This window comes from Anarrhichthys ocellatus, unplaced genomic scaffold, assembly GCF_004355925.1.
Source record: "Anarrhichthys ocellatus isolate YVR2014 unplaced genomic scaffold, GSC_Weel_1.0 scaffold14, whole genome shotgun sequence".
In the NCBI taxonomy this organism is placed as follows: domain Eukaryota; kingdom Metazoa; phylum Chordata; class Actinopteri; order Perciformes; family Anarhichadidae; genus Anarrhichthys; species Anarrhichthys ocellatus.
The window spans coordinates 8393559-8419907 of NW_022280044.1; the positions used below are offsets into that span (position 1 = coordinate 8393559).

A 26349-nucleotide genomic window follows, 5' to 3' on the forward strand; every position below is an offset into this window, starting at 1 on the left:
CATGCTGAGGATCACTAAAGCTTTCTGCATGTCAACTTGTAAACTCCCAACAGTTGTTAGTGTAAAACATTTTAAGACATTTATTGTGTACTTTATACAGTTCCCATCAGCAGACAAACACAGACACCGCCATAATAATGTTGCTAATTTTGCATGTTGTTGCTGAATTCTTAAAAAAACATTTCTCAAAATTTGGTGAAATTGTTTTAAATTATTTAAAATCACAATGGATTATTTGAAAAATGCATTGTCAAAAAACTGAAAACTGATCCTTCTGTAACATCAACGTTTTGGAGATAAACGTTTTTTTTTTAAATGGGACGGCAACAGCTGATTAATTCTACTCTTTTTGACTCAAATGACCAAAATTAGATGCAGTGCTACGTACAACAATTCTCACTCGATGCTTTACTGTACATCTAGTTCAGCTTCATTTGTACAGTGTTGCACGTATTAAAAACTAGAAGCTTGTATGAACAATGCTCTTATAACTCTAAACCTAAAAAACAGCTACAAATAGGCCCAACATTTGGCCACATCATTTGTTGAATAATTGTTAAAAAAATGGTATACCTCCCTGTAATTTTTACACTTTGGTTTTGGCATGGATTAAACAAAAGGAATATGAAGCGTTAACCAGTGATCTTTAGAAGTGCTGGCAAATGGGATGGTTTTTTTCAAAACTTTTGACAGAACAAGTCTAGCTGTTTACCCAAACGGGTCTCAGTCCCAACTTGTCAAACAGCGACGCTTGGTCACTGTGCACCTCGGCATCTGATACCAACATACAGCGCTTTGAACTAACTCTGAACTAACCCCCCCCACCGCGTCAAAGTACTGACATAGTATAAAGAGCCAGAAAGTCCACACAGGACAGGTGGGTCACACAAACACAGGACTCTCATCCAGGAGACCGCTGTTCTCATCCCCGTGCAGAACTAAGAGTAAATCTTGAGGTTTTGTCACATCAGTCACGCGAGTCGATAGTCAGTCAAGTTAACGTCAAACGCGTTCATTTCCTAAACATGACCAAGTGGCTTTGTTGCCTAAATCTAACTTCCTTTGAAGACAAGTTTATTTTGAAAAGACACGATAACTTTGGAAACTAAAAGCCGTCCCTGCCATGGCCAAAACCGCCGCTAGAGGATTTACCTAGCGTCATAGTTTAAAGTTTAGGGCCACTGACCGAGCGTCTGTAGCCAATTTGATGAGTTGGGAGTGAGAATGTGTCGGTTCTCAGTCTCCAGTGTTAAGCACAGGTAGCAGTCTGCTGGCTGTAGCTTCATATTTACTGCACTCAATCTTCTGACGTAACTCTCAGCAAGAAAACAAATAAGTGTATATATCATAAAATGCTGAACCGCCTGACACGTGTGTACGAGGTGTGGAGAAATAATAAGAGTCTTGACTTTGGTTTGGTGTTTCTTCCACACTCCAAAAAATCTGTTTTTCTTAATTCATCCAGCCATCCATCCTTTCACAGACGGAGAAAGAGTACAAAAAAGCAAGAGATGGAAAGAGCAAACTCAAGTCTAAAGAGCGCAAATGAGAGAGATATAGAGAGAGAGAGAGAGAGAGAGAGAGAGAGAGGGAGGGAGAGAGATGATGCAGTGAGAGCTGTCATTGATGTGAGAACAGCATGGAGGGAAGCCAGACACTTGAGGCCATTTTCACTTCCTCTGCCAACTCTGACAGACTGCCATCCGCACCGCTGAGGAGAATATCAGCCGCTCTCTCTCTCTTACACACTTTACTTTTTCCACACTTCATCCCAGCCAGATCACGCTACTGTTCTTCCAAGTACCCAAACAATATGTTATTCTTTCAAAGTTGGATATCAGTGAGTTTAGCATGATGGGGCTGAAAATGACATCAAATGGCTGTTTAATCAGTTACACAGCGTGTCCAAAACATGTTTTGTTATGAAAGGAGCGGAAAAAGTGAGCAGATCCAAAATATGATTAGTGCTTTCTGGCGGGTGCCGCCGGAAACTTCTTCAGAGTTTCAAAGTTTATGCTTCATGTTGGTTGTTTGTCACCCAAGTTGCCCCAAAACTTTTCAAAAAATAGAACTGGTACACACTGTAAAAAGCTGCGAGTGAGGAAAACAGCCACCGAGACACTTCTGAGTTTGCAGAGTCCCATCAGCCCCTCAAACTCTCACTGTGAATAGAGTCTTCATTGGCGCTTTGGTATTCTGATATAGGCCCTTTGGTGAGTTCTAATCCCTATTAAAGAGGTAGATTATGGAAGGGATTTGTCTTTGATTTGCCTGTCCCACTGCTCTTTTCTGTCAGCACCTCGCTCTCTCTCTATGTATCCTTCCCTCGTTCTTTTTCTCTCCGCTCCTCTGTCTGTCTTGATGGGATGGTGAGGGATTGAACAATGATTGCCTCCATGTGTCATCCCCCTCACACTCCCACCCTCAGCCACCCTCCTGTGATTAAGGCCACATGTGTGAGGGCCCCCGGTCGCCTGAATGGATTTGTTAAAGGCCCCCAGTGGATGAGAGAGGCCCGGGCCCCCGTAGCCTGGCCCTCGTGTGCAGATCTATCCCCTTTTCGAGGCACTCTGCATGGGGGTGAGCTCCCTGCCAGTCCTCCCCTCCCTCCCACCACAGTGGTTACCCCTCCTACTCTTCTCCGCTCCTCCGCCATGCAGAGATAATCAGGCTTATGTAAAGACGACGTGCTCTTTTGACAGTCATCAGCTCATCAGTGATCCAATCAAGCCCAAATCCGCCATTGTTCGCCCCTCAAAGTGTCTCAAATCCGCTTGTGCAGGAGAGAGGGGCTGCGCTCTTTATCCTGCCAATCACTCCTGACATTCCTGCCCCTGTTGCCATGGCCTGGGGTCAGAGGTTGGGAAAACAGAGAGCATGAGCTGACTCGGGGAGAATGGCGGGGAGCTAAAAGAGGGACTAGCCGCGCAACGGCCTCATTGGTCAGCCAACGCAGGGGGTAAATGTAGACAAGTTAGGGCTCTATAGCCCCGCTGAGAGGGCCAGTCGGACAGAAAGAAACGTGAGCAGGGGAGGAGAGAGAAGGGGGGATGATGAGGGAGAGAAAGGGCCAAGGGAAGAGAAAGAGGGCAAGAGAGGTGTGTGTGGAGAAAGGAGGAAAAAGAGGGACAGTGTTTGATTGCCAAATAGGCTTTGCAGAGCTTGACCTCGAGGGGCTCGGGGAAGAAAAGGCCTGACACACAGTTAAAGAAATAATGAACAAGCGAGTTAATATTTCTTGAATTTCTAATGGCTTCTCTGCACTTAAAATGTGGAAATAAATTTTTCTGCAATCAATATTAATATTCTTCCGCTGGCACTGAAGCGCAAACTGCCAACAACAAAATAAAAGAACGTTTGATCCATGTGTGGGTTGCAGGCTAGTTGCTGAGTTTTAATTTGAAATGGAGACGTACCTCCCAACGCAATGCAGCTAATACATGTCATTGCAGGATAAACGGGGCACTGGGTTAAATCTGTTGTAATGTTGTCAAAAGAATAATTTTCTGTACCCAATGTATACGTAAGTGAGCAAATGTTTAGCCTAGACGAGATATCATAGGGAATTTACGCCATTCACTGTCTCTCCATAGGGATTAGTGGAATTAAGCGTTTACACAAAAGCAAAGTATCAAAACTCATGAGTAATTCAACAAGCTCCACAATTCCGAGTTTACCGAGTGCTGCTTCTTAGCCTGCGTTTATTGTCGCGTTGCAGCTGCGAGTACCGTACAGACAAATAGCAAACATTGTCAGTGCCTTTTAAAGGAGACAAATTTAATATACAGGGAAAATACACACAACAAATGCTATGAAAGGGTGGGAGTGATAAGTCTTCTCTCTTGTTGCCTGCTCATTCATGGCAATAATCTGAGGGAAGAAGCAGATTAGGACAGAGGGAGGGTTCGTGGTCTGACTGTTCGCATCGCTGGCTCCTTTCAGCCATTTTGAAACAATGTTTATCCACTGGTTTGTTATAGCGAAGCAACTTAGCTTAGTGAGAGTCCTGAGGGGGCTGAGGACTCGCTGCGTCTTTGTTCAGCATCCATTGAGACACACTGGCGTGTTAGAGCGGGGCGGAGAAGCTGCACAAAATTAATTCATATGTGATCTCAGCGATTTTCTGTAATTTGTGCCTCCGTTTGTAAAATACCTGGGAAATGTTCCGTGGAATGTGTTCATTTTGAGGGTTCATACAGCCGGTGATTACACAAGAGGAAGAAAATCAGCCATCAGCTTGACTTTTTTAGTGACAAAAAAAAATCTACTTTGTGATATTTGGACTGCAGTAAATCTGTCACTGTTGATATTTTTTCTTTATTATCTGCGAGTGCAGGGAGATTATTTCGACCTTTCAAAAATGTGTGTCAGTAACTTCAAAGTGGCCATAATCTATATTTTCTTTACTAATCATCAAATGACAATGTGAAAGCAATGTCACTATGTAACAGCGACCCGCTCGTAGTGATGAACCTACAGAAAATCATCATTTAAATCTGCAGCTCCCCTTGACTGAACAGAGTTTCAGCTCATTGTTAGGATGTCTGTCCACAATTTAACTGTTTTGGTTCACTTCCACCGTTCTCATGGCACTGTTTTCAGAAAAACAAGCTCTAAAAACCCACGGTACACTACCTGCTCCGCACCAAACAGCAGGCCGACACAGTTAGAGACTAGCTGGTGAACAGTGGAGCATGTGGAGAATGTTGCTACGTAACTGCCGGATGTGTAAATAAGGTGTATGTGAACCAGTTCACCATATTATTAACTTATTAAGGTCATAATAAGTCAGAGTTGTGTTCTCCACTTGTTTCTGCTGCCCCCAAGTGGCCATAAAAGATCAGTGATTTCAGGTTTAAAGTCGACAAAAGACAACATTACAATCATGAAAAAGGTCGACTGACTGCAGGAAGCTCTTGAAATAAATAGATTTGTATTGTATTGAAACGGGTTCAAATGATTCTATTCACTGTGTTTTTTATTTTCTATTTGTTTATTTAACAAATAAAAAAACAAGCATCGCTCTCGGGATCAAACCTTGGCACATCACTGTCAGTAAAAACATACGTATAGAAATTGATGGTAGTGCTAATTAGCAAATGCTAGCATGCTAGCACGCGAAAGTAAAGTGGTGAACGTGGTAAACATTTTACCTGCTAAGAATCAGCATGTTAGCATTGTCATTGTACTACAAGTCCTCAGAATTAAGCAACAAAATAGGTAATTTGTCCATGCCTTCCAGAACATCACATCAAAGCATTTGATCTGATCGGATGCCTCATATCTTCAAGACAATATTTTTTTTAGATCTCAGTAACAGCAGAACATTATAACTGCTGCAGCATCAGCATGCATTTAACTCAAAGCACCACCGTGTCGTACAGCCTCACTGAGCTCCTTGCATGGCCGTAGACTCTCACATATTTAACAAACGAGTAACGACCGAATGAATGTAATAAACTACTCTAACCACAGAAAGAAAACATCACAGCAAAATGTTATTTTTTTCTTCGAATTATTTTTAAATTATCATAACCAGTACAAATTCTATAATTAATGTTACTTGAAATTAACAGATTATTACTATTTTAGGAAAGTTGCAGTCGTTTTGTATATTGTGTAAAATAAAAATAGACAGAGCACATGAGGAAATGCAGGCGTCTGCTGCATCTGTGTCTGTCTCATTCACAATGCCAGAGTCCCCCCCCCAATAGTGTGTGACACTTTAAATGGCCAACATTTCATCCATCTATTCCATTTTATCTATTAAACCTGCTAGGCTTTTGAATGGGGTCTCCCAGGAGCTCAATACATTGGTATTTAAAACTATTAATTAATTAAAACAAAAACAGAAAACAATGATATGAATTCATTAAGAGCAAATTGATTGACAGAGTCATGAAAAATTGAAATGTTAGAATAAAGGGCCTCTTTGATATGACAAAAAGTATACCTCTGGGGTTTGTGGGAACCCCAGTTAGTAAAATGAATGTTAAAATAAATAATAACAAATCAGCCAGTGCAGGGAAATATTGGAATCCTGTTTCCGATAAAAATCAACTTGTGATACTCTTTTCCTTTTTAATGTTGCACGAAATCATGGAAATAATTGTTTGAATAATTGCAGAAAATTCTTAAAATAAATTGATTTTATATGAAAAACAGAAATAAATTATCTCACCGTACTGCATTTTTAAAAAAACATTCAGACTGAGAGATAATGATGAATACGTATTACAAGATAAGACGAGGTTGTGTCGGTGTACAGTAACCCAGAGCGCAAAAAACCTCCCTCTGCTGCCTTTCACTCTGTTGATGATAGATGACTCATGGGTCACATATCTTCACAGTGTAATTACACATGAGTCGCAAGCACACACACACACACACACACACACACACACACACACACACACACACTATCATTCTACGCACACAGTTGCAGAGTAATGTGAGTCCTCATTCATCTGCCCAAGTCGTTTAGGGTAATAGAGCTTAATGGAGTATATTAACCCTGTCCAGCTTGCGCCCCCCCCCCCCCCCTCAGATGTGTGTGTGTGTGTGTGTGTGTGTGCGTGTGGTCATGCATGTGCACAGAGAAAAGGGGAAACCTGTGCCAACTGTTTATCTGCAAGGGACACACACAGACACACCCACACACACACACACTGGAGGAGCAGAGATCTGGTTCCCCACTGTCACAGATGCTTACCCGCCTCTCCATTAGTGATGTGATTGGAGTGGACATAGAAAACCAGCAGCTTCGTTCCCACAGGGGCAATCTGAGGAAATTATTGCCCCGCTCCTCTCCGGGGAATGTCAGCGCTCCAGCGAGAAGCACTTAGTCGACTGCTATCACATGCAACTCTGAGTTTTGGAGCGTTTGCCGTGGATTAACACTTTTGTGAAATAAAGCGTGTGATGATATGTGATCAGTCACGGCACACAGTAAGAGGCACGCGGGATCTCTCGATGTGGAATCAGGAGATCAGAACACTCAGCGGCGTTTGCTGGCGACGTAACAGAGAGATGATCACTGGAGGATGAAGATTGATACAATAGGGAAGATCTTCAGTCTGTCTTTATGCCATTTTCTGTGTGGTACAAGGAGAAAATCCTTTTGTCATCTATAAAGAGCATTAACGTATTTAATCTAGGTTGTCCGTCTTGATGCAAATGCTGCAGGAATGTGACAAGCATGCTGACACAGCAGAAAACATTGAAAGAAAAGGTGTTAGGGTAGGATGGTAGGATGGACGCTGCTGGTGGCCAAAAGTCCTGGGAGGTCCACTCAGAGATGTAACATGACAACCACACTCAAGAGTGTGCGTGCAAGACAAGCAGACCTGCTGTACCGTCTTTGGTCGGTCACAAAATTGTGGGCGACCTTTTCACCCCGGTCAATAACAACTGCAAGTTGAGCCCACCGCGCCCTCAGGCTAACACCAGCACCAATGAGGACGTAGTTCCCTAAACCACCAGAGGATGGCAGCTGAGGTCTAAGCAGTGGCGCTGAGGTGGTCATGTGAAACACTTTTCATGGTCTTCCCCGATCTAACAATCTGAAGTGGACACTGGTGTGATGATCTGAGATTAAAGGTCCACAGTGTTCTAGGATTTCAGAAATATTCACTTTGTAACTTACATTTTTTTACTCATTGAAATTCCTTGATTGGGGAATAAAAACAATTGTTGGTTATCTTTGGTGTTTTTAGACACAACTCAAAGTACAAAGATATAAGTATGACTCAACCTTTATGTTCTTTATGGACCCTCTTTAAAAAATAAACATTCTTTACACTTTAAAACCTTGATAGTTCATAACTTTTCCGAATGGAGATTTCCTCATAAACATCTTGACGCCATATTTCAAACAGCAGGGGAGAAATGCTCTTTTGCAGTAAAAGTCAAGCATGCAGAATTTTAACCTAAATAAAAGTACTAGTATTGATATTGACATACATTTAGTCACTGTGCAGAATTATCCATTTTAGAATATTGTATACACATACTGATGTTGCAGCTAAAGCTGGGATCCTTTCAATTACTTTATATACTGCAAGGGATGTTAATTTCCCTCCAAAGAACAATAAAGTGTTATATTGTAATGTTACTTACTTCATTTATTGCCAGTTCATTTTTGTATTATTACTAAAGTTTACTAACTAAAGTTCTCAAACCCATTCAGCCTTTATCTGTGATCGGTTCCCCTCATTAAAACCCAAATAAGTTTATTTTATTGAAGACCAAATAGAAATACTAACCATTCTTTATGGTTAATTTATGTATTGTGTCTTCCTCTTCAAATGTGCAAGCCCAGTTTGGCATGAATTAGCACCTTAATATCTGTTGACATATTGGATTTTTAGATCAATAATAACACAAAGGTTGCACATTTTTTACCAGATCTGCAAAGGTACATCTATTTTTTTACAACCCTCAATTTACGTTCTCCCGGCTCACATAGCTCCAAAAAGCTAAGTAAGCGACCAGTAAGCGACTAGCTGGTGAACATGGCGGAACACTTTGGAAGCCAAATAGCCAGATAATTCCTTTACGGGTTGGTAGAAACCAAATAAGAGAGTAAATATCGGACTCATATTAGCCATGTGGCCATGAAACACAACATATAAATGACAATGCTGCGCTGTGACTGCTGGATGTTTGCTAAATAAGTTTGCCGTATCACTTTAAAGGTGATAATAAGTCAACGTTGTGTTCATAACTTGTTTACACTGCCCCCAAGTGACCTGTTATTGAGGGTAAGAGAAGAAATATGATTTTGCAGTTGTTATTCTTTAAGAAGAGTTAAAAGATGAGTTGCAGGATCAGAGAAAAAATATAAATAAACAGAAATTAAGGCAGACCAAGAGAATATAAAGATAAATAAAGAGATGAGTTGATGGGCAGAAGATCAGTGAGAGAGTTAAGATAGGTTAAAAGTGTTTGTTAAAGGCTCTATCGGTCCCTGCGGACTGAGGCTTGAAGAGCTGAATAATGTATGTCCGCTCCCGGAGTAATGAAGTGGAAGTAACAGGGAGGAATACGGCTGGCCTCCCAGGGCTCAACACAAACTGTACACACTCTTAAGAGCTGCCGGTAGCCGAAACCTGTCTCCCTCTCTGCCTCTGTCTGTCTCCGTCCACTTCTTTCACGCACACACTTGCACACACGCGCTGCACAGCGGCTAAGAGGGTTAGCTTGTCTCTGTTCCCGTATCCTACATCATTGATGAGGAAGACCAGGACATTTATAGTATCCCATTCAGAGTTCAGCAGCTCCAGATCTTCCATGAGGCTGTTATTAGACAGGAGCAGAGGACACAGCAGATAGCATGGCTGCTGCTCGGTGGTCAGACAGGCACTCGGTGTTGGCAGCCTTGTTTGTGGATCGGATCGAGCCTGGTTTGCACTTGTACTCAGTTGGTGCTATTGTGCTTAACAAGAGGCAGCCGCCGCTGTCAGCCGTGTCATGTGGTGAAAAGAAAAGGTCTGTTTTCTTTCCTCATGATCCATTTATTGCCTGCCGTCTTCTTTCTCTCTGCATATCCCTCCTGTTTCTCAGCAGAGGCTTTTGAAAAAAGGTGGAAAAGTTATCTCGTGTTACCTCTGTGTTCATGTATCTGATGGTTGAGGAAGGCTTGCATGGGAACTGCTTCTCTCCCCATGTTGTGTCACTTCACTTCAGAACACCTTGAAGGCCCTTTCAGACAGAAAACGCGACAACGGCACCACCACTCTCTGAAACCCATTATTTCAAATGGCTAGTGCTGCACCACGACGGCTTTTTGTGCCGCTCACCAAGTGCTTTGCACAAAGTTCAACCTGTTTTGGGGTTTATGGGAGTTGGAGCTCCAGTAGGCGGCCGGTAGCAGAGCAGAGCTTTGCCTCGTTGCTCCACCATGCTGCTCCGCCTGTCCCCGCTAGGAGCCAACACCAACACCACGATGCTGGAGGCCCAGACCCTATAGGCCTGCTGGAGGGAAGGGAGGTAACAGGAGTACCAGAGTAGACTGTCAGACCCTGCTGCAGAAAATTAGAGATTATCTCTAGAGGGAGTCTGGTGTTCTGAAACACCACCACTTTTGTCCACAGGGACCGCCAAAATCAACACAAAATGAAGTTCCTCATAGTAGCTTTAAGACAGCTGTTCAAACAAAGTTTCAGAAGGTAGATCCCATAACATCTATACTACCTGAATAACTTTATTATCTTTTCTTGTTGTCATGTCTGTGTAAGATGAGAAGATTTATTCCACTTTCGTTTCTCCAATTAATGTCAGCCAGCAGCTGGTGAGCTAAGCTTCGCACAAAAACTGGAAACGGGGAAATGTTTGATCTGTGAACGTTTAACAGGTGTAGTGTCTCTGAGGTTGCCAGGCAGCCAGTGGCGACTCCAGGAAGTCACTGTGAACCAAGAAATTGTTCGGCACTTAATGCCCTATTCACGTCATTTCATTCAAACTGTAATTACCAGCAGCCAAGTGGGGGAAAGTGTTTACATTAGCCTCCGACTATTCCCAGTTGAAGATATCCTAAATTCCCGACCAAAGGAAATTCTGATATCTCCCACTTGGTGAGAAAATCACAGGCAAACTGGTGGCGAAATGGCTATAAGGTACCATCACTGGCAGTGACATCCAAAAAAGCCCAATACTGACACAAATGCAATGAATTCAGCTCATTTAAAAGGACATATACACACTGTTTGTTTCAATTGATGACCCGCTGCTCCAAATAGGCTAGCTGTTCCCCCTGTTTCCAGTCTGTATGCTAAGCTAAGCTAACCGGCTGCTAACAGATATATGAGTGAAGCAGAAAGTGGCCGAGCTTATTTTCCCCAAATGTCAACCTCTCATTTTTTCTGTAACCAGTCGACTACACATAGAACCATTTCCTCTCGACTCTGATTAAGAGTCAACCAAAAAAAAGGCTGAAGAAACAAAGTCATGTTTTCACTCCGGTTGCTAGAAGCATTCTCACTTCAATGTGTCCGCTTCAGCACTACCCACTGAGATATGTTTCAAGGTGAAGTAGCTTAGGCTCAAAAAGCATCTACATGTTAAACAGTGATTAAAATTGCATAGATTTCCGACTTAAAGGTAGAAAATATTCAAATGCGGCGCAGTGTGATTGAAAGAACTTGTGATTGGAGTTGTTTGGCTCCCTCTTCCAAACACTTTGTGCACCCACCCAGCCCTCCTCCTCCTCTCACATTAACATGCTTCTATCATTAACCCCCATGCCCCACCTACTGCATAAAAGCTAGAGCCTAATGCAGGAAGGAGAGAATAAGAATGTATTCCCTTTCTCTTTTCTTTTTTTTTTCTCTTCTTGAGGAGCATCTTGAATGAATGATTGATGTTTGGGGAGCAAGATCAGAAAGATATAATCACGGTCTAACGAATGCAGAGCCTTAAGAAATATATACTGGAGGAATGCCATAAATTTATAAACACACAATATATTAATATATAAGTAGTGCATTTCATATTCAAATGGAGGGAAATAACATAATGTATGCCCCTCCGAATGTAATGCATGCACCCAGAAAGAAGGTAACAAAAGCTTGGAAGTTAAACCCGGCCTCCTCACAAGTCATTTTCACCATGAACTATATGGAACCAAGATTAAACACCGTCATGTTCGTAGTCAGTGGCTAAACAAATTGCCATTCTCTGTGAGTGACATGTGTTTTGTGGGAAGACGTGCAACGCCGGCGTGTGGAGATAACTTCATTTCCAATCTTTGAGCACAGATGAGGGAGAGACAGTTAGTCCGTGTTCAGTATATGAGCACCTTTCACGGGACAAATGGAATGTCAATCAAGCGCCGGTACACAGATGCCTTCTCCCCGGTGGCACCCACGATGCTTTCTGGTGATGCAGCTCTGTTGTTCCAGCACTACTCTGGGTGCACTGGGAATATTTTGTCCTTTTACCCCTCCACGTCCCCTCGCTCCATTTCAGATCCCTTGACTATTAACGATTCTTTCTGCTCCCCAAGTTTGCCCTTTTTAGGCTTCCCCTCTTTTCCACATTCATTTCTTCTTGTTGGGTTTCTCGCATGGAAAGTTTCTTATCCGGCTGTCCTTACTTCTTCTTTCTCCCCATAACCTCTCATGGATTTCCCATTCTGACTCTCCCCATACCTTTCCGCTATAAAGGGCCTGTACAAACAGGATTAGGGTAGGGAGCTGGGAGGATTCTTATATTTCATTTTCCATACATAAGAAAGCATTAACATTATCAACATTTGCTTTGGAACCTCCCCTTGTCCTAGAAAAAAAAAATAATACACTCCTCCCCCCCCCCCCCCCCCGCCCCCCCAAAGATCTTAAAATAATATATTTATGGAAAACATAACAAAGAGCTGCTGATTTAAATGGGAAAAGGCACCAGATCGTTCCCAACCAGGAGGAAACGTGATGCCAACCGGAATCCATCTTCTATTAACATTATGAAATATTGCTTATTAACTATCGGGCAAGTCAAACAAGTTATCAGTAAAATGTTCACTGACAAGGTATTTCATTTGTTTTCTGCAAAAGCATCCATGGTTGCTATAATAAAATATCCACTTTTAGTAACTAAAGCATTATTTCACTTTGTTGTAGTGATGATGCAGCGCTCACAGTTGGAGCTGGACCTGTTTCCTTGTGTTATTGTGCCTCAGTGACGAATGGGGATCATCATTTTTGAAATTGCTCCAGTTTTAAGGGAGTACGCTGCAGACGGCAGCCACTAAATGAGCTGAAATGTAAATTTGCTTGGGACAACTCCTCACCCTCAATTTACGTACACTAAAAGTGCTCTTTTTTTTGCCACCTACAGCCTCAGATTGTTACAAGTGTCTGACAACATAATAGAAAGACAGAGAAATAAAAGTTTTCTTCCATTCCCACCCACGCAGACAGCTTGGTGAGTTTCATTTTTTTTCATTGCAAGATTGTATGAGGTGTATTATACGACAACTTCGAGCTGATTGCCTGCATACGTCGTCGCTTGTTTTTGAGTTTGGAGTGTGTTTTATGACATCTTTCAGACCACTGGTGTCTAGAAGGGGGGTTAGCCAATTGTGGGTTGTATTCATTCAACCGCACACCGGTGAGGAGTTGTCCCGCGCTGTTAAATTACAGACCGTTTACAGTTGCTGGCTGCAGCATTCTCCTGGACCAATAAAAGAAAAATGTTTGTCGCTTACACACAAAAACATGGGAAAATCCTCAATGTTAGGATGTGATTGTCGTCTGGTGGAATACAGAAAAAGTTTATCGAGACTTAACATTTAACAGAAACCATAATCTTTACCTAACGTTAACTAAAATGGAGACACATCTCATGGATCAAATGCTGCAAATAAACTCCATCACTGTCTAAATTACAAAAATGGTTTTGTTTTTTAGATGTTTTTGTTCTGTCTGACCCTTCATCAGGCAAAATCTGCTGCAGCTGACTTCACCAAGCCACATACAGAAGATTGGATGTTACTCCACACACGTGGTGTCAAAGTCCTTTGCTGAAATGTTCACTCTGAACATTATCCAGCCAACGATTACAAATATCATCACAATGTTATTGGGAAAAACAGTTTAGTACGAGATCAGATGTCTGACTGTCGGTCAGTTCAATCGCATGATGTTTGAGTCGCATGGCCGGTGTGTTGGAGACATTTCTTGCAAAGTTTCCAAACTAATCTATGAAAGCCATGTTTGTGATGTGACAATTTGATGAATACAATAAATCTCAACAAAGTATCAAGAATGTGGGAAAAAATAAATAAACAAATAAAAGCTCTCTCAAAAATCTCAGACTTCATTCTCTCCACCAAAAAAGCCTCTCTCTGCTCTGACCCTCTCCCCTCTAATAATTTCCACACAGTCCCTACGATCTTTCCTCTCTGTCTATCAATAAAGCCCTAACATTCTTCACGTCGGCCCCTTTTGCACAAAAGTATCCAATTATTTTAAACACTGCAAACTCCTCTAACATTTCCCTTCATCCCTTTTGCACTTGCCCTATACTCGTCATCCTCCCCTACCTATAAAAAATGAATAACGATCTTAAGGTGGATTGAAGAGAAATGAGAGAAATGTTTCCACCTCACTAGGACGGCTTAAGACTTTGTCATTAAAAACATGACAAGCCATTCAGTTGGTAAAGGTGCTTACTCGAGGGAATGCTGAGAGTGTTTATTCTTTGATTAATTTGCTTGGAGGAGACCTGAAATTTCCCCACTCATGAATATGTGGATGACAGGGAGATTTCTCTGTGGTGACAACTTATCTAAACTACAGGGCAAAACGATTATGCTAATATCAGGTTGTAGTCATCAATCATCGTGTGTCAATGTGGTGTCAAGGCATCACGTTCCTGATCCCCCCTCTGGCCATAGCACTGTGTGTGTGTGTGTGTGCGCTTATTTGGAAAGGAGAATTGATCACATTCTCATTACGCCTGGGGATTGTTGGTGGGGTTGCTCTTGCGCTTGCGTGAAACTGTTCTCCTGCATAAGAGCTGAAGGAAACCTGGGAAGCAATTAATTAGGTGAGTTTCTTCATCTTGATATGAACACCGGGCTACACACACACACACACACACACATACACACACGCAGAGTCCGGGCTGAGTGACGTCAGAGAGACGCGCCTTAAAACCAAAGAGCGCATCACAGGGAGATGCATGGTTTGATCAAACGCAACACACACTCGCTTTGGATTGTGAGATAGCGGTGATACTGTAGGAGCTGCAGCAGCAGCTTGGTGAATGAGGCGGAGCGGGGAGGGACGCCAGGAAGTCACTTTTAAAGACTTTTGGTCGTGGTGCATAAAATGAGACTGGTGCGTAAATGTCTTCGCGGTAGATGATATCCACATTTTTAAACCCTGAAAAGTTGAATGGAAAACCAGCTGTGAACTAGTAACAGAGGCAAAACGTCTACCCTTGGCACGGATGCTGTTGGATGTCACCCCGAGTCCTGCTTTTTGTCTCTCTGATCTCATTTGAGTTATGGCTTACTCTCAGCTGGGATACTCCTACTCCACCACACCGCAGGTACAGTTACTGTAATTAACAAAATATACTACGACACTGTCAAATAAGGCACTTGATTCCATCACAAAATGTGACAAAGTCAGTTTATCAGCAATAATTGTTTTCTGCGCATGTTCTACATTTTTTCGAGAAATAACTGCAATCAGAACACCCAACTTCTTTTTTACTTTTATGGGAAAAACATTACAATAAAACAGTAAACATACAACATAAAACGCAACTAAATAACTTGTTACATTTTGAGCGGTTTTCGTGTGAGGGACATAGCTTTTAATAACTTTATCACTGATAAGGTAATTGGACAAATTAGCTTAATTATTCTTTTTTTTTTGCCAAAGTTTCTGATGACCTCCAGCTCTCTGGCCGGTTGTTTGGAGCCGGGGACGCCTCCGTCACACCCGGTGCTGCGCTCCCCGGGCCACCAGCTCACCTCCACCACCGGCATTGGAGTCTACAGCGGAACTTATCCAAAGAGCCAAGGTTACTACAACACCTGCGGCAGCGACGCCACCGCTCTCTATCCCAGAGTGAGTTTCACTTTGCACTTACAGTTCTTTATTAGTATCACTTTGCCTTTATCTAAAAATGCTTGATGTTCATCGTCTCTAATTTTGGGAGACACATGAGGAAAGAAGGGCTGAAAAAGTGACCTTGTAGTTTTGTTTAAGAATGCAGATTTTTTTAGACTGATTTGTAAATATTATACTTATATGTGATGGAGAAAAAAAGTCTAAATAAAGAAAGGTAATTTCAGGCTGAAGTCAATCAATCATTTGTATCAGAGTACATGCTGTGAAAACGTTTTGTAATGTTTTATGGATTCTGATCAGTTATTATTAAATATTTTCAGGGGCCACTAGATCACAAAGACGGAGCTGCATCTGTGGGGACCTCTCAGACTCCTGCCTACTATCCCTATGACTATACATTTGGACAATATCCATATGACAGATATGGGTAAGTCAAAGTCCGCATATTGGCCGAGTTCTTTTATTCTTAAATTAAACCACATTTTGTCAATTCAAAACTGTAATATCTTCACTCAGAACTGCAGACTCAATAATGAAAAATACTTCTAGTGTCTGAAGCTCGTTTGCAGTGACCTCATATTCTTTTATGTCTTGGCATCATTGTTACACTATAGTGCAAGGTTGTAATTGTGCTTCATGGTATGGTCCCCCTCACGCTATCATTAATATATGATTCAAAGGCAGTTGTTATCCATACATGAGGGAGGCCTTTCACTATAGCAAAAGCAATTCACTTATTTTAGGTATGACATAGCTAAATATGATTTGGATTGTCACCATCTGGCTCAGGTATTCCTGCTCTGACGGCGCTTCACGTCGTAAAAATGCCACCCGAGAGACCACCAGCACCCTGAAGGCTTGGCTGCAGGAACACCAGAAGAACCCCTACCCCACAAAAGGAGAGAAGATAATGCTTGCCATCATCACCAGGATGACCCTCACACAGGTAGCTTTTATTAAAATGTTGGATTTAAGTGCATTCCAGAGTTTAGTTTCCAAATATTCTTGTTTACCCTCAATCCATTTCTGGTAGCGTTAAATGATTTGTCCTTCTTTGTGTTTGCTTCACTTATTTCACACTCTCTCTTACTTTTGCCCTTTCCCTCTCGGTCTTCTCTTCACTAATGTCCTATACGTATGATTTTATATTCCCCTCTGACCTGCATTCCCTCCATCCCTCAGGTGTCTACATGGTTTGCTAATGCACGCAGGAGACTAAAGAAGGAGAACAAGGTGACGTGGTCACCGCGGGCTTGCAAAAGCTCTGACGATCGGGGCTGTGATGATGACAGTGACGAAGCTGAGAAGCCCCTTAAAAACAACAAAGACCTTCCCGGTAAGCGGTGCCTCAATCATTTAGCACATTGAGCTGGTTTCAGGATTTGCCCGAATTTAGTTAGCATGCACAGACTTGGTGTTATCTGTGTGATTCATTCTTGCAGATCAACAGTGTGCAGACCTGCAGAGTGACCTCGAGGACTTCGACCTGCTGGATTCAGACGGTTCTGACTGTGAACCGAAGCCACGGTTTCTACCTGTGGACAGTGATGCAAACACAGCCCTCCCACATGGGCATCTCACGCACAACCCAGACCCGCTGCACGGAAAAGAGAGATTGTCTCCGGACTGCCCCAAACTCACACCGGTCAAACAGCAAAACAACGGCTTCTATCCTAATCCAGACCCGCGAAGTACAGACACCAAGCCCAAAATTTGGTCCATCGCTCACACTGCTGCGTCGTTGGACGGCAGCTTGCAGCCAGAATACCCTCCCTGCATGCTGTCGTCGACGGGGTCCCCCTCCCCTGGGTATCCATCAAATATGGCGCTGACCAAGGCAGACAGGGAACAGGAGTCACCGGTCGCCACGCTCAGAGAATGGGTGGATGGAGTTTTCCATGGTTCCCCTTTCCAACAGCTCAAACCAGTTGAGGTGTGGAAAGGCTTAAGTGATGTGGTAATAGACAGCAGAACACCCAGACAGCCCTTTGAACTTGTTAGGTCTACGTCATCTTTGTAGTCCAACCGACACATCGTCAACGGAATATAAAGACTGCTGGACTTGAAACAAAAAGTCTATATTTTGTTGTTGTGAGTTGACCGATTGGCTGTTCGCTAAGCGCTCCCCCCCCCCCCCCCTCCCTTACTGTTGCTACGTCTGTCAAGCTTTTCATTCTCCATTCTCGCGCAGCACGTATGCAGTTTATGCTGATAACAGTGGCACTGAAAAATGTTTGTAATTGTTTTTTGTAATTCTAAAAAAAAAAAAAAAAAAAATGTAAACAGTGGATCCCAGATTCCAGACAGCAGTAGACAAAAGCAGGCTTCTCAATTCTAGCCAAAAACCATCGAGTTTGCCGTCTGAATTGACTGTTGGCGGCATTTTTTGTTAGCTCTAGCAAGCTCCCAAACGTTACCTGTGATTATATTAGGAAATCTGAAATCCGACTCCGGTTGACTTTCTAATGTGTCCCGCTGTATCTTAAATACGCACTTGTTGGCGGCATACGCTATATTGTGCTAAAAGACATTGTAGAACACATGCATCTGAAAAAATGTAACGTTATCTCAGGTAACATTGGCTGAGGTTGCTGGAGTGAAAACTCTAAATCCATTAGAAAGTTGCTAACGTTAGCCAAAATGGATGGACGTGCTAGTTGTGTAACGAAACACTGTAACTCCATGAATAATGATGTTAATGCGAGTTAATGATGTGCTCCTTGGCCTTGGAAGTAATGCTCGGTTACTGTAGGTAGTAAATCCAGACATTTTATTGATTGCATCTTAATTTAGAGCAGACAAACATTGTTTTAATCTAAACTAAGGCCCAATGTACATGTGGAGAAATCCAAAGTTTGACAGACCTGGTGTGCCAAGTTGCAGTTGCTAAGCTATGATTGGACAATTGTCATTCGGGGTAGGGGTTTTGCGAACGGTCAATTAACAATGTGATCGTATTCTGGCATTTTGACAGGCCCGTACTCTCTCTCAACTGGGCCCCATCAATGGTCCGATGGCTTCGAGCAAACAAGTGTCACCACACACGTTCCTGCAGCAAGGTTGTACGGTTCACACATGAAAAAAAATATACGATATTGTACACTTGCACTATAGCCTGCACATGCACTGAGTCACAAAAATAAAAGGTGTATTCTGTAGAATGGCAATGTTCTCTGAGTTTGCCCTTGGTTGGAACCACTAGTGATATCAAGTTTATAAAATGTAAATCCTGTTCTGGAATAGTGGAATATACCACCGCAGCGTTGGATATGTCTGTGTGTGCGTGTGTGTGTGTGTGTGTGAGAGAGTGTTTGTGTGCTTGTGTGTGTGTTTTGAGGTAGTGAAAGGGGGGAAGTGGGTGGTATTCAGCCGTGACTAATGGAAACACACAGAGGAGGGTGCTGTTAAATTGTTAAATCGATGCCACTTCCACCTCGGCTCCAGATATAGCCGCAATCAGCGATGCGTCCCTTTTCATTAGGCGGCTTTTGACTTTGTCAACCTGGGACTGTAAGAAAATCCACCACGCGCAAAATGCTTCATAAAACCTCTTAAGTAATTTTAAGTAAGTGTCACATCTTTATCCACTTCGGTGAGTATTTCATATAACCAATAATAAGAAACGTCATCGTAATAAACAGAGGAATAAGGCTGGCGTCACAAGGCCTAAACGTTTTATAAAAAATGGATTTCCATCAACTTCAATTATTAAAGAAAAGTTCACAAATTGAGCACTGAAAAACATTTTACACAACACGTTCTAAAACAAAGCAAAACAGGAAAGAGTGAGAAGTTTTTTTTTTTTTTCTTCCCCCACTTTTCTCCTCCTGTTTTCGATTTAGGAACAGTGATAAAGTATTTATCAGAACAGAGGAGGGATCTTCCTGGGCTTTGTATGGAATTAACCATTTCAGATTAAATTATTCAGGATGAATTCAACCGAGAATTTCATTCTGTTTCTGCTTCATAAATAAGTAAGATTTAGGATGATAAATAATGACATCTGACTTCTCTTTCCTGTAAAGTTTTCTTTCTTCCACTCGCTGTCCGACAGGATCTCATTGTGGTCGGCTGCATATATATTTTCCATGTTTTTGCTCAGAATTTTTTCCCCTGAGTTTAATGTACTTGAAATTATACGATTGCTTTTGCTTTTTAAAAAATCTTGAGGTAGATTTGACTTCAAAGGAGGAGGAGGTGGTGTCATGAAGGATGTAGAGTGGCAGTCGGATAAGAGGTGGAGGGCGACCCAGTGCTGAGTGGGGTTAAGAGACATAAGGTTATGCTTGTTCTCACCTCTAGCTGGTTGAGACATGACTTGTCTCTTGGGTGCAGAGCATTGGGAAAACTGCAAAAGTGCACACACGAATATACTGCAATTTACTGTAGAGCTTAAATCTTTTGATTCAAAAAGTTTTTTTAAAAGTTCCACATTTTTGTTTTCTGTGTTAACTAAGAATTATTTGGAAATCGTTTTGTTTTTTCAAAATAATGGCCTTTGTTTCAACATAATTCCTGTAATCAAGTGAGCACTTCATTCTGTTTCAGTTTCAGCTAAAATAGTTTGTTTATATTTCCATTTTAAAGCTGCGCATGCTTAACAATTCACTTTTTAAACTTCTAGAACAGATTTCTGGCCCCTCCGAGGCAGCTGAAACAAGCTGCGACAACAACGCTGACATACTTCGATACTATGATATGATAAACTAGCAGTTTCCTATGTACACATCCAGCAGACAGAGCCACGTTTTTTGGGTACTTGGCAAATTTAAGTATATAAAATATGAATAATCACTCTCCTTTAAGTTCTGTTTTTGGTCGCAACTCACTGGCTCTTCAGCTGCTAAATGCTCCTCCGTGTTCACCAGTCGCTAACTCGCTGGCGTGAACTTTAAAATCAGTGACGATGTTTGAAAAGTATAATTATGAAGCATAACTACTGTCAAAACTTAAGAATATGACGGATTCTTTCGGCATTAAAATGGTTCCCTTTCACACATCCCCCCCACCCCCCCCTTACTCCACCAGCCGTCACCTATCTCCTCTTCTTCCTCGTTTCCTTCCCTATCCCCACATCTCATTTCCCATCCCCCCCCCTTGTCTCCTCTCCCTCCCTCCACTCGTCTCACCTCACGTCTGTCTGCTCCCGACACACAAGCGAGCCACTCAACAGCCAGTCTGACACGAAGGCCTGCTCCCTGGGCCATATAATGTGATTAAGCCTCGATGCTGCTGTACGGGTCGGGGGACGTTAGAGCCACTGTTTACTTGTCTGGCTCATACCACCGGCAGTTATTTGGCCTTCAGCGTCTTATGAGAGAATTGACACAGGGGTGATAGACAAAAGACTTTTTTTTTTCCCCACTCAGAAAAGTAATGTTTGTCTTCCATTAATTGTTCATACTATTCATTCTATACTCTGTGGGACTTTTTCTGATTCACCTCTTCTTCTAAGATGGAATGTCTGCACAGGAAGTATTGACAACTTCAAATTACTCCTCTCTGCACACACCGTCTGACACCTATTTCCTTTCAACACTGTCTGTGCCTCTGTCGCACACACACACACCGTGGCATGCATATACACACAGTTCTAAGTCTCTTGCATCTTGTCACACACACTTTGGTTTCCCGGGGCTATCAAAGTGGTGAGTGCAAACTCTCTCCTCCAAAATCTGTCACATGTCGCCAGAGGTGTCTCGCTCCCTGCGGTAACCCTCGGAGCCCCTGGCACAAGTACAAGTCATTATTTCCATGCTAAAGGTCAGAAGCTCTGTCACCTGACTCTAAAGTGGAGCTGAGTGGAGTCGCCCCGAGACAATGACCAAAGGTCAGTTTTCTGTTTTGCCTCTCATACAGTCGGTTTAGATTTGAGGAGGACGGGCTGCTCCCAGATCTGCCCATGAGCCCCTTTTGGTCGCAGTGGCTTTGAGACACGGCGGTTCAGATAATTGGCTGCAGGGAGCTCCATAATGAGCCTGAGGGTCTGTATTATGACACATCTTCAAGGAGAAATCTTTTAATAGGGCAATTACAGCGACGAGAAGGATGTTTTGCGCAGAGTGAGTGATTGTTGTGAAGGGGTGCTGTGTTAAGGAATTCAATGGCATTTAACTCCATTATCTATTGTGGCTCAGCAGTGAGGAGATTCTCAATATGATTACAGTATTATTTCAGCTTATCTTTGTCTGAGTGGTCTGACCCAACAGTACAGGTCACATTATGTGTAAGAGTTGTATTTGCAATTATTATCCAATATTATGCTGAAAGAAAGTGGATAACTGGATGTAGCCATAAACCCCCTGTGGTGATTTGACAGTTTAAGGTTGAACCCATGAATGAGTCCGTGCGCAAATTGGCAGAATTTCAACTTCATAATCCAGAGTTATTTGACATTTCTGATGTTAAAGAATATTCTATTATGCCGGCTGATGCGTTTAAGAGCAGTGAATAATTAAACAGTGCGGTTAAATCCAGCACAAAAACACAGCGCTGTTTAATTCAGCGCAATTCATATGCTCAGTTTCATCTGAAGATTTCGCCCCGGGCAATGCCTCCAACTCCGCCAACCGCCGCCTCTGAACCATTCAGACTTACCAACCGCAAGACCAACCAGTCAGCTCTCTGACACTGACCCGGATCGCCTGCCTCATTTTAACAATGCACCTCTCTCCCTTCAATCATCCAAAGTGGTCCGACTATAGATGAGGTTAACTACAGCATAAGCCTCACTTCCAGGAGTCACCAGGGCCAATTATATCAGCCCGACTACTCTTCCCAACCTGAGCTCTACGGTGTGGAAAATGCAGTTCCACTGGCTGCATCACTGGGGACAGAACAGGCTAGTGCTGTCTGGAGCCTGAGCCAAGCACGGGCCAATTTGGCATGCAGAGGTCTATGGAGAATAAGCCCGATGAAATATATATATGATCTTCTTCAAACATGTATTGTTCCGCGCTACTGTGTCTTATCAGGCTGGCTCCCTCCTGATGTCCTCCAGGCTTGGCAGAGCGAGACTCTACATCGCAGATTGTGTGGGACCGATGCACAAGGAATGCTAAGGTTCTCTCAGAGCTCCTTTACAGTAAACAGTAGAGATGAGTCTTTCCTGCTTATTGATAAAGGCAAGTTCAAAGCAATGCAACCAGATGTATCCGCTACAAGAAGTAGGAAAGAAAATAAAAAAATCCTGCTCATGCAGATAACAGTGGAGCAGATTTTTAAGGTGCGCTGCAAATTTCATCAGCTCTTATTATAGTTCAACGATAATATAGCTGTGCTGCACGCAAACCTTTTGGTTGGTTGACAATTGATAATGTCGTAAACTTGGCTTTTATGTCTCGCTGCACAACAGTCTCTGTTTTTGTAGGACCAGACCAAACACCTCAGCAGGACACTGCTGACCTCTGCCTGTCACAGAAGGAACTGCATCCAGCAATTCAAACTGAACAACTAACCCAGTGTCCCAGTTACACTACTGCACAACCAGTCCCATGGAAATGAGGACTGGAGAAACATTTGGAGACAATCTCTTGATTGTGGATGCATCGTGCACATACAGTGCTATGTAGCCACAGATGTGTTGAAACAGTGACTTCAACAGGCTTCGTTAAGGAGAATGCACTCTCAGACAGACTGACGGACAACATATAATTTATTAACCAATATGGCAATTTATACAGAGAAGCAAAGAGAGAGGAAACAGTTTAGTGATGATGCTTCTGCTTGAACTGTAATCCACAATAGCCACATGTGCCCACTTTTGTGGCTTTATCCTGGAAAAAAAGAGAGACACCAATGACAGTTAGTATTTATGATTTAGGACATTTGCAAAATGTGCTGTTATGGTGATTATAGGGATACTCAAACTACAGAAAATATCATGTGAAAATATTATAGATTGTCTTGTTTCCTTAATCTATCTGAGAGTAAGACTGTATCTCTGCAATCTGACCCTAACCCGTTTCCTCTGACTCAGATGACTGGATCTCATGTATCCCAATTAAATAAATACAAGTGAATCGTAGGAACATGTGACACATGAACCACATGAACACTGGAATGTGATTCACAGGACTAACCGAAGTATTGGCTGCTGCTAAACAAATGACAAATAGTCACCATGACTCAGAATAACTGATGAAAGCTGGACAAAATGGACCACCTCAAAGTATGTCATCACAATAGTAGGTGCAGACTCTTACCAGGTTGATGTAGACTTTGGGGTGACCCAGGGCTCCTCCACCTCCATCACAGGACACCACATTGGCCCCAATTTCAGTCACTGGCTCCTCGGCCACCAATTTGATTGCAAAGTTCTTATTCACCTTGACACAAACAACGTGATTTCTGTCATTGTCGGCTGACTAAAACTAGCTTCATATGGGGATCAGGTAGGCCACACAAGACACAGTGAGAGTGTTGTGGTATATGCACAATTGTTTTGCATGTTTTGATTGTGATGGCTAAGTGTTTTTTTTAATGTAATCTGAATTAGTTTGCATTGAATATTTGTGGTAATACGTTCTAGTTTGAGCATAAATTGATTTGTGAATAAGATGTCCACGATTGACAATATTTAAGATGCACATAAGCAGTGTCGTTTCATATTTGTAACTTTACCTCCAACAACAAACCTAGATTTGCTCAGAATTAACTAAGCTATTTACATTTCAATTAGCTGCTGTCTGGGCTTTATTGAGCTTGTTTGTTAGTTAATTCTTACCTCTTTCTGTCTGCCAACGAATCTGGCTCTCCTAGGATCACTTTCATCAAACACCTGAGAGGGAAAACACCAACGTTAACGTTACAAATTAACATTTTGAGACCCAAATCCAAATGTACGTAAGGTTAATGGTCCGAGCAGCTACATTGACGTAAGCCAGGCTAAGCTAACGTTAGGGCATCCGCTAACAGCAATACGACAGAATGGCTTTTAAGCTCACCTGGCCGGTGTGAGTGATGGCCTCACCGGTGCTGGATACTTCTACGCTGTAGCGATAAACAGGTATGGCGGTCAGCCTCAAAGGTGAAGCAAGCACCTTAGCATTTCTAGTGAAGGACAAGACTCTACACACCGAGGACGCCATGTTTACAACAGCCTCTTTTCCCAAGATGCCTTGCAGAGGACACTTGTATAGAATTTTATTTTCCTAGGTTTTGTCTGTTAGGTTCGAAGCACTATGTATTCCGATAAGCTTTCCTGTGAAATCATTGTTTTTCGGTATGTGTTGTAAAATACAACATGTAAAACTTCGGCTACTTTGGATTTTGGCTCTGCTAAGGATGAGGAATGCGATATTTGGCCAAAGCCAGTGCGACAAAAAAACTTCCTGACAGGCGTTACTGAGGGTATAAAAACATACAGCATAATCTCAAACCGGAAGCAGTTTTATCCTCACAAGCAAGAACAGACAAGAACAGTAACACGGTCGCATTGAGGCGATTAAAACTAAACATTCAGGGACGTATCCCCTGTTTTTAATCTTTTAGGGATTCCTGAAAGGTTTGTTTGTGTTCTCTGATTCTGTATATATATGTAGACTTATATATGGGCCATTTTTTATGTCTAGCTTTGGCGCTAGCAGGTCAACTGACATGCTCGTCTCCTTGGGCATGTTGCATAGCTGACGCTGTCCTGCAGTGGTGAATTATATATGTGATGCCTGTAGACACAAATAATAATTTGAACTAACTGAGCTTTGAGCTGAAGTCTTTAAATGTATTGTTTTGTCAGAAACCCAAATATATTTAGTTTAATATAATACAAAATACAAGAAATTGCAGGACATCTCCATATTTTAGGGGCTAAAAACTGTATTTTTCTATTTACTGTTTACTTTTACAATTAAGTCGCATCACAACCTGCCAATCAATCCCAAGACAAAAAAGTTCTATATCACAAAATTATAATTTGCATATGAATTTCCTCTCTTTGTCTCCCTCTGCAGCCTTTGGCACCATGGCGTCCCTCCTCTTGAAGCACCTGGCTGCCTCCCTGACTCGCCAAGTGGCCCAGATGAGCAGGTTAAATGTGACCTCCTCCCCAGCAGCGAGCGCCTACAGATGTCTCTGCACCCTCACCACAGCTCCCCGCACGCTACTCCTGTCACCAACCAGAGTCGGCTCCATCCAGCCCCCCTCGTCTGGCTCCTCTGCTCGGCGTGGACCATCTCTGTTGGGACAGTGTCAGCATCTTCCCTGCATCCAGCCCTCTGCGGGGATGAAAACCAAGTCTGCCCTGAAGAGGCGCTGCAAAGACTGTTTCATTGTCCGACGGAGGGGCCGTTTGTTTGTGTTCTGCAAGACAAATCCCAGACACAAGCAGAGACAGGGCTGAAATTACAAAGGAGTGTTGAGTATTGGAAACTGAAAAGAACTGTGATTTAAAAATAAAGTGTTTGGTTGAAGAATGTCCATAGCTTTTTCACGCCTCCTCCTGTTTCCCTCGTTAACAGCCCAAAATACATAACATTTCTCACAGTGAAGAAACTGATTTGTTGCATTCTCAAAACCATCATTCATACATACTTCTACACCATTTGAACATATCTATAAGTTTAATTAAGTTAAGCTTCCAAACTTATCGTGGTATCTTGGTTATCTAAAATCACTAGAGTATTTTGGGGGGAGGGGTGGGACAAATCAATTAACTTGGAGTAAACATTTTATCACACAGATATCGTCCTATTTTCTGTAAGATTCCTTTCTGTCATCTGTCCACATGAGGGCGCTAAAGTCTCTGCTGCATGAGCACAGGATCCATCCT

The 26349-nt window shown here is 42.5% G+C and overlaps 3 protein-coding genes across 3 annotated transcripts; 2 read left to right on the plus strand and 1 right to left on the minus strand.

Annotated features, from left to right (window-relative positions):
* Positions 1–14695: 14695 nt before the first annotated feature.
* irx4b (iroquois homeobox 4b) lies at positions 14696–18809 on the plus strand. The gene is made up of 6 exons (XM_031853931.1): positions 14696–15051; positions 15390–15578; positions 15902–16008; positions 16371–16527; positions 16764–16917; positions 17024–18809. Exons 1-6 carry the CDS (start codon positions 15007–15009, stop codon positions 17599–17601), a joined length of 1230 nt encoding a protein of 409 aa, XP_031709791.1. The 5' UTR covers positions 14696–15006; the 3' UTR covers positions 17602–18809.
* A 4408-nt stretch (positions 18810–23217) lies between these two features.
* On the minus strand, positions 23218–24714 carry ndufs6 (NADH:ubiquinone oxidoreductase subunit S6). The gene is made up of 4 exons (XM_031853933.1): positions 24527–24714; positions 24307–24360; positions 23786–23908; positions 23218–23356 (listed from the first exon to the last, which is right to left on the minus strand). Exons 1-4 carry the CDS (start codon positions 24668–24670, stop codon positions 23288–23290), a joined length of 390 nt encoding a protein of 129 aa, XP_031709793.1. The 5' UTR covers positions 24671–24714; the 3' UTR covers positions 23218–23287.
* A 261-nt stretch (positions 24715–24975) lies between these two features.
* mrpl36 (mitochondrial ribosomal protein L36) lies at positions 24976–25987 on the plus strand. Its single transcript, XM_031853934.1, has 2 exons — positions 24976–25086; positions 25532–25987. The coding sequence occupies exon 2, from the start codon at positions 25543–25545 to the stop codon at positions 25918–25920; it is 378 nt and encodes a 125-aa protein (XP_031709794.1). The 5' UTR covers positions 24976–25086; positions 25532–25542; the 3' UTR covers positions 25921–25987.
* The last annotated feature ends 362 nt before the right edge of the window (positions 25988–26349 follow it).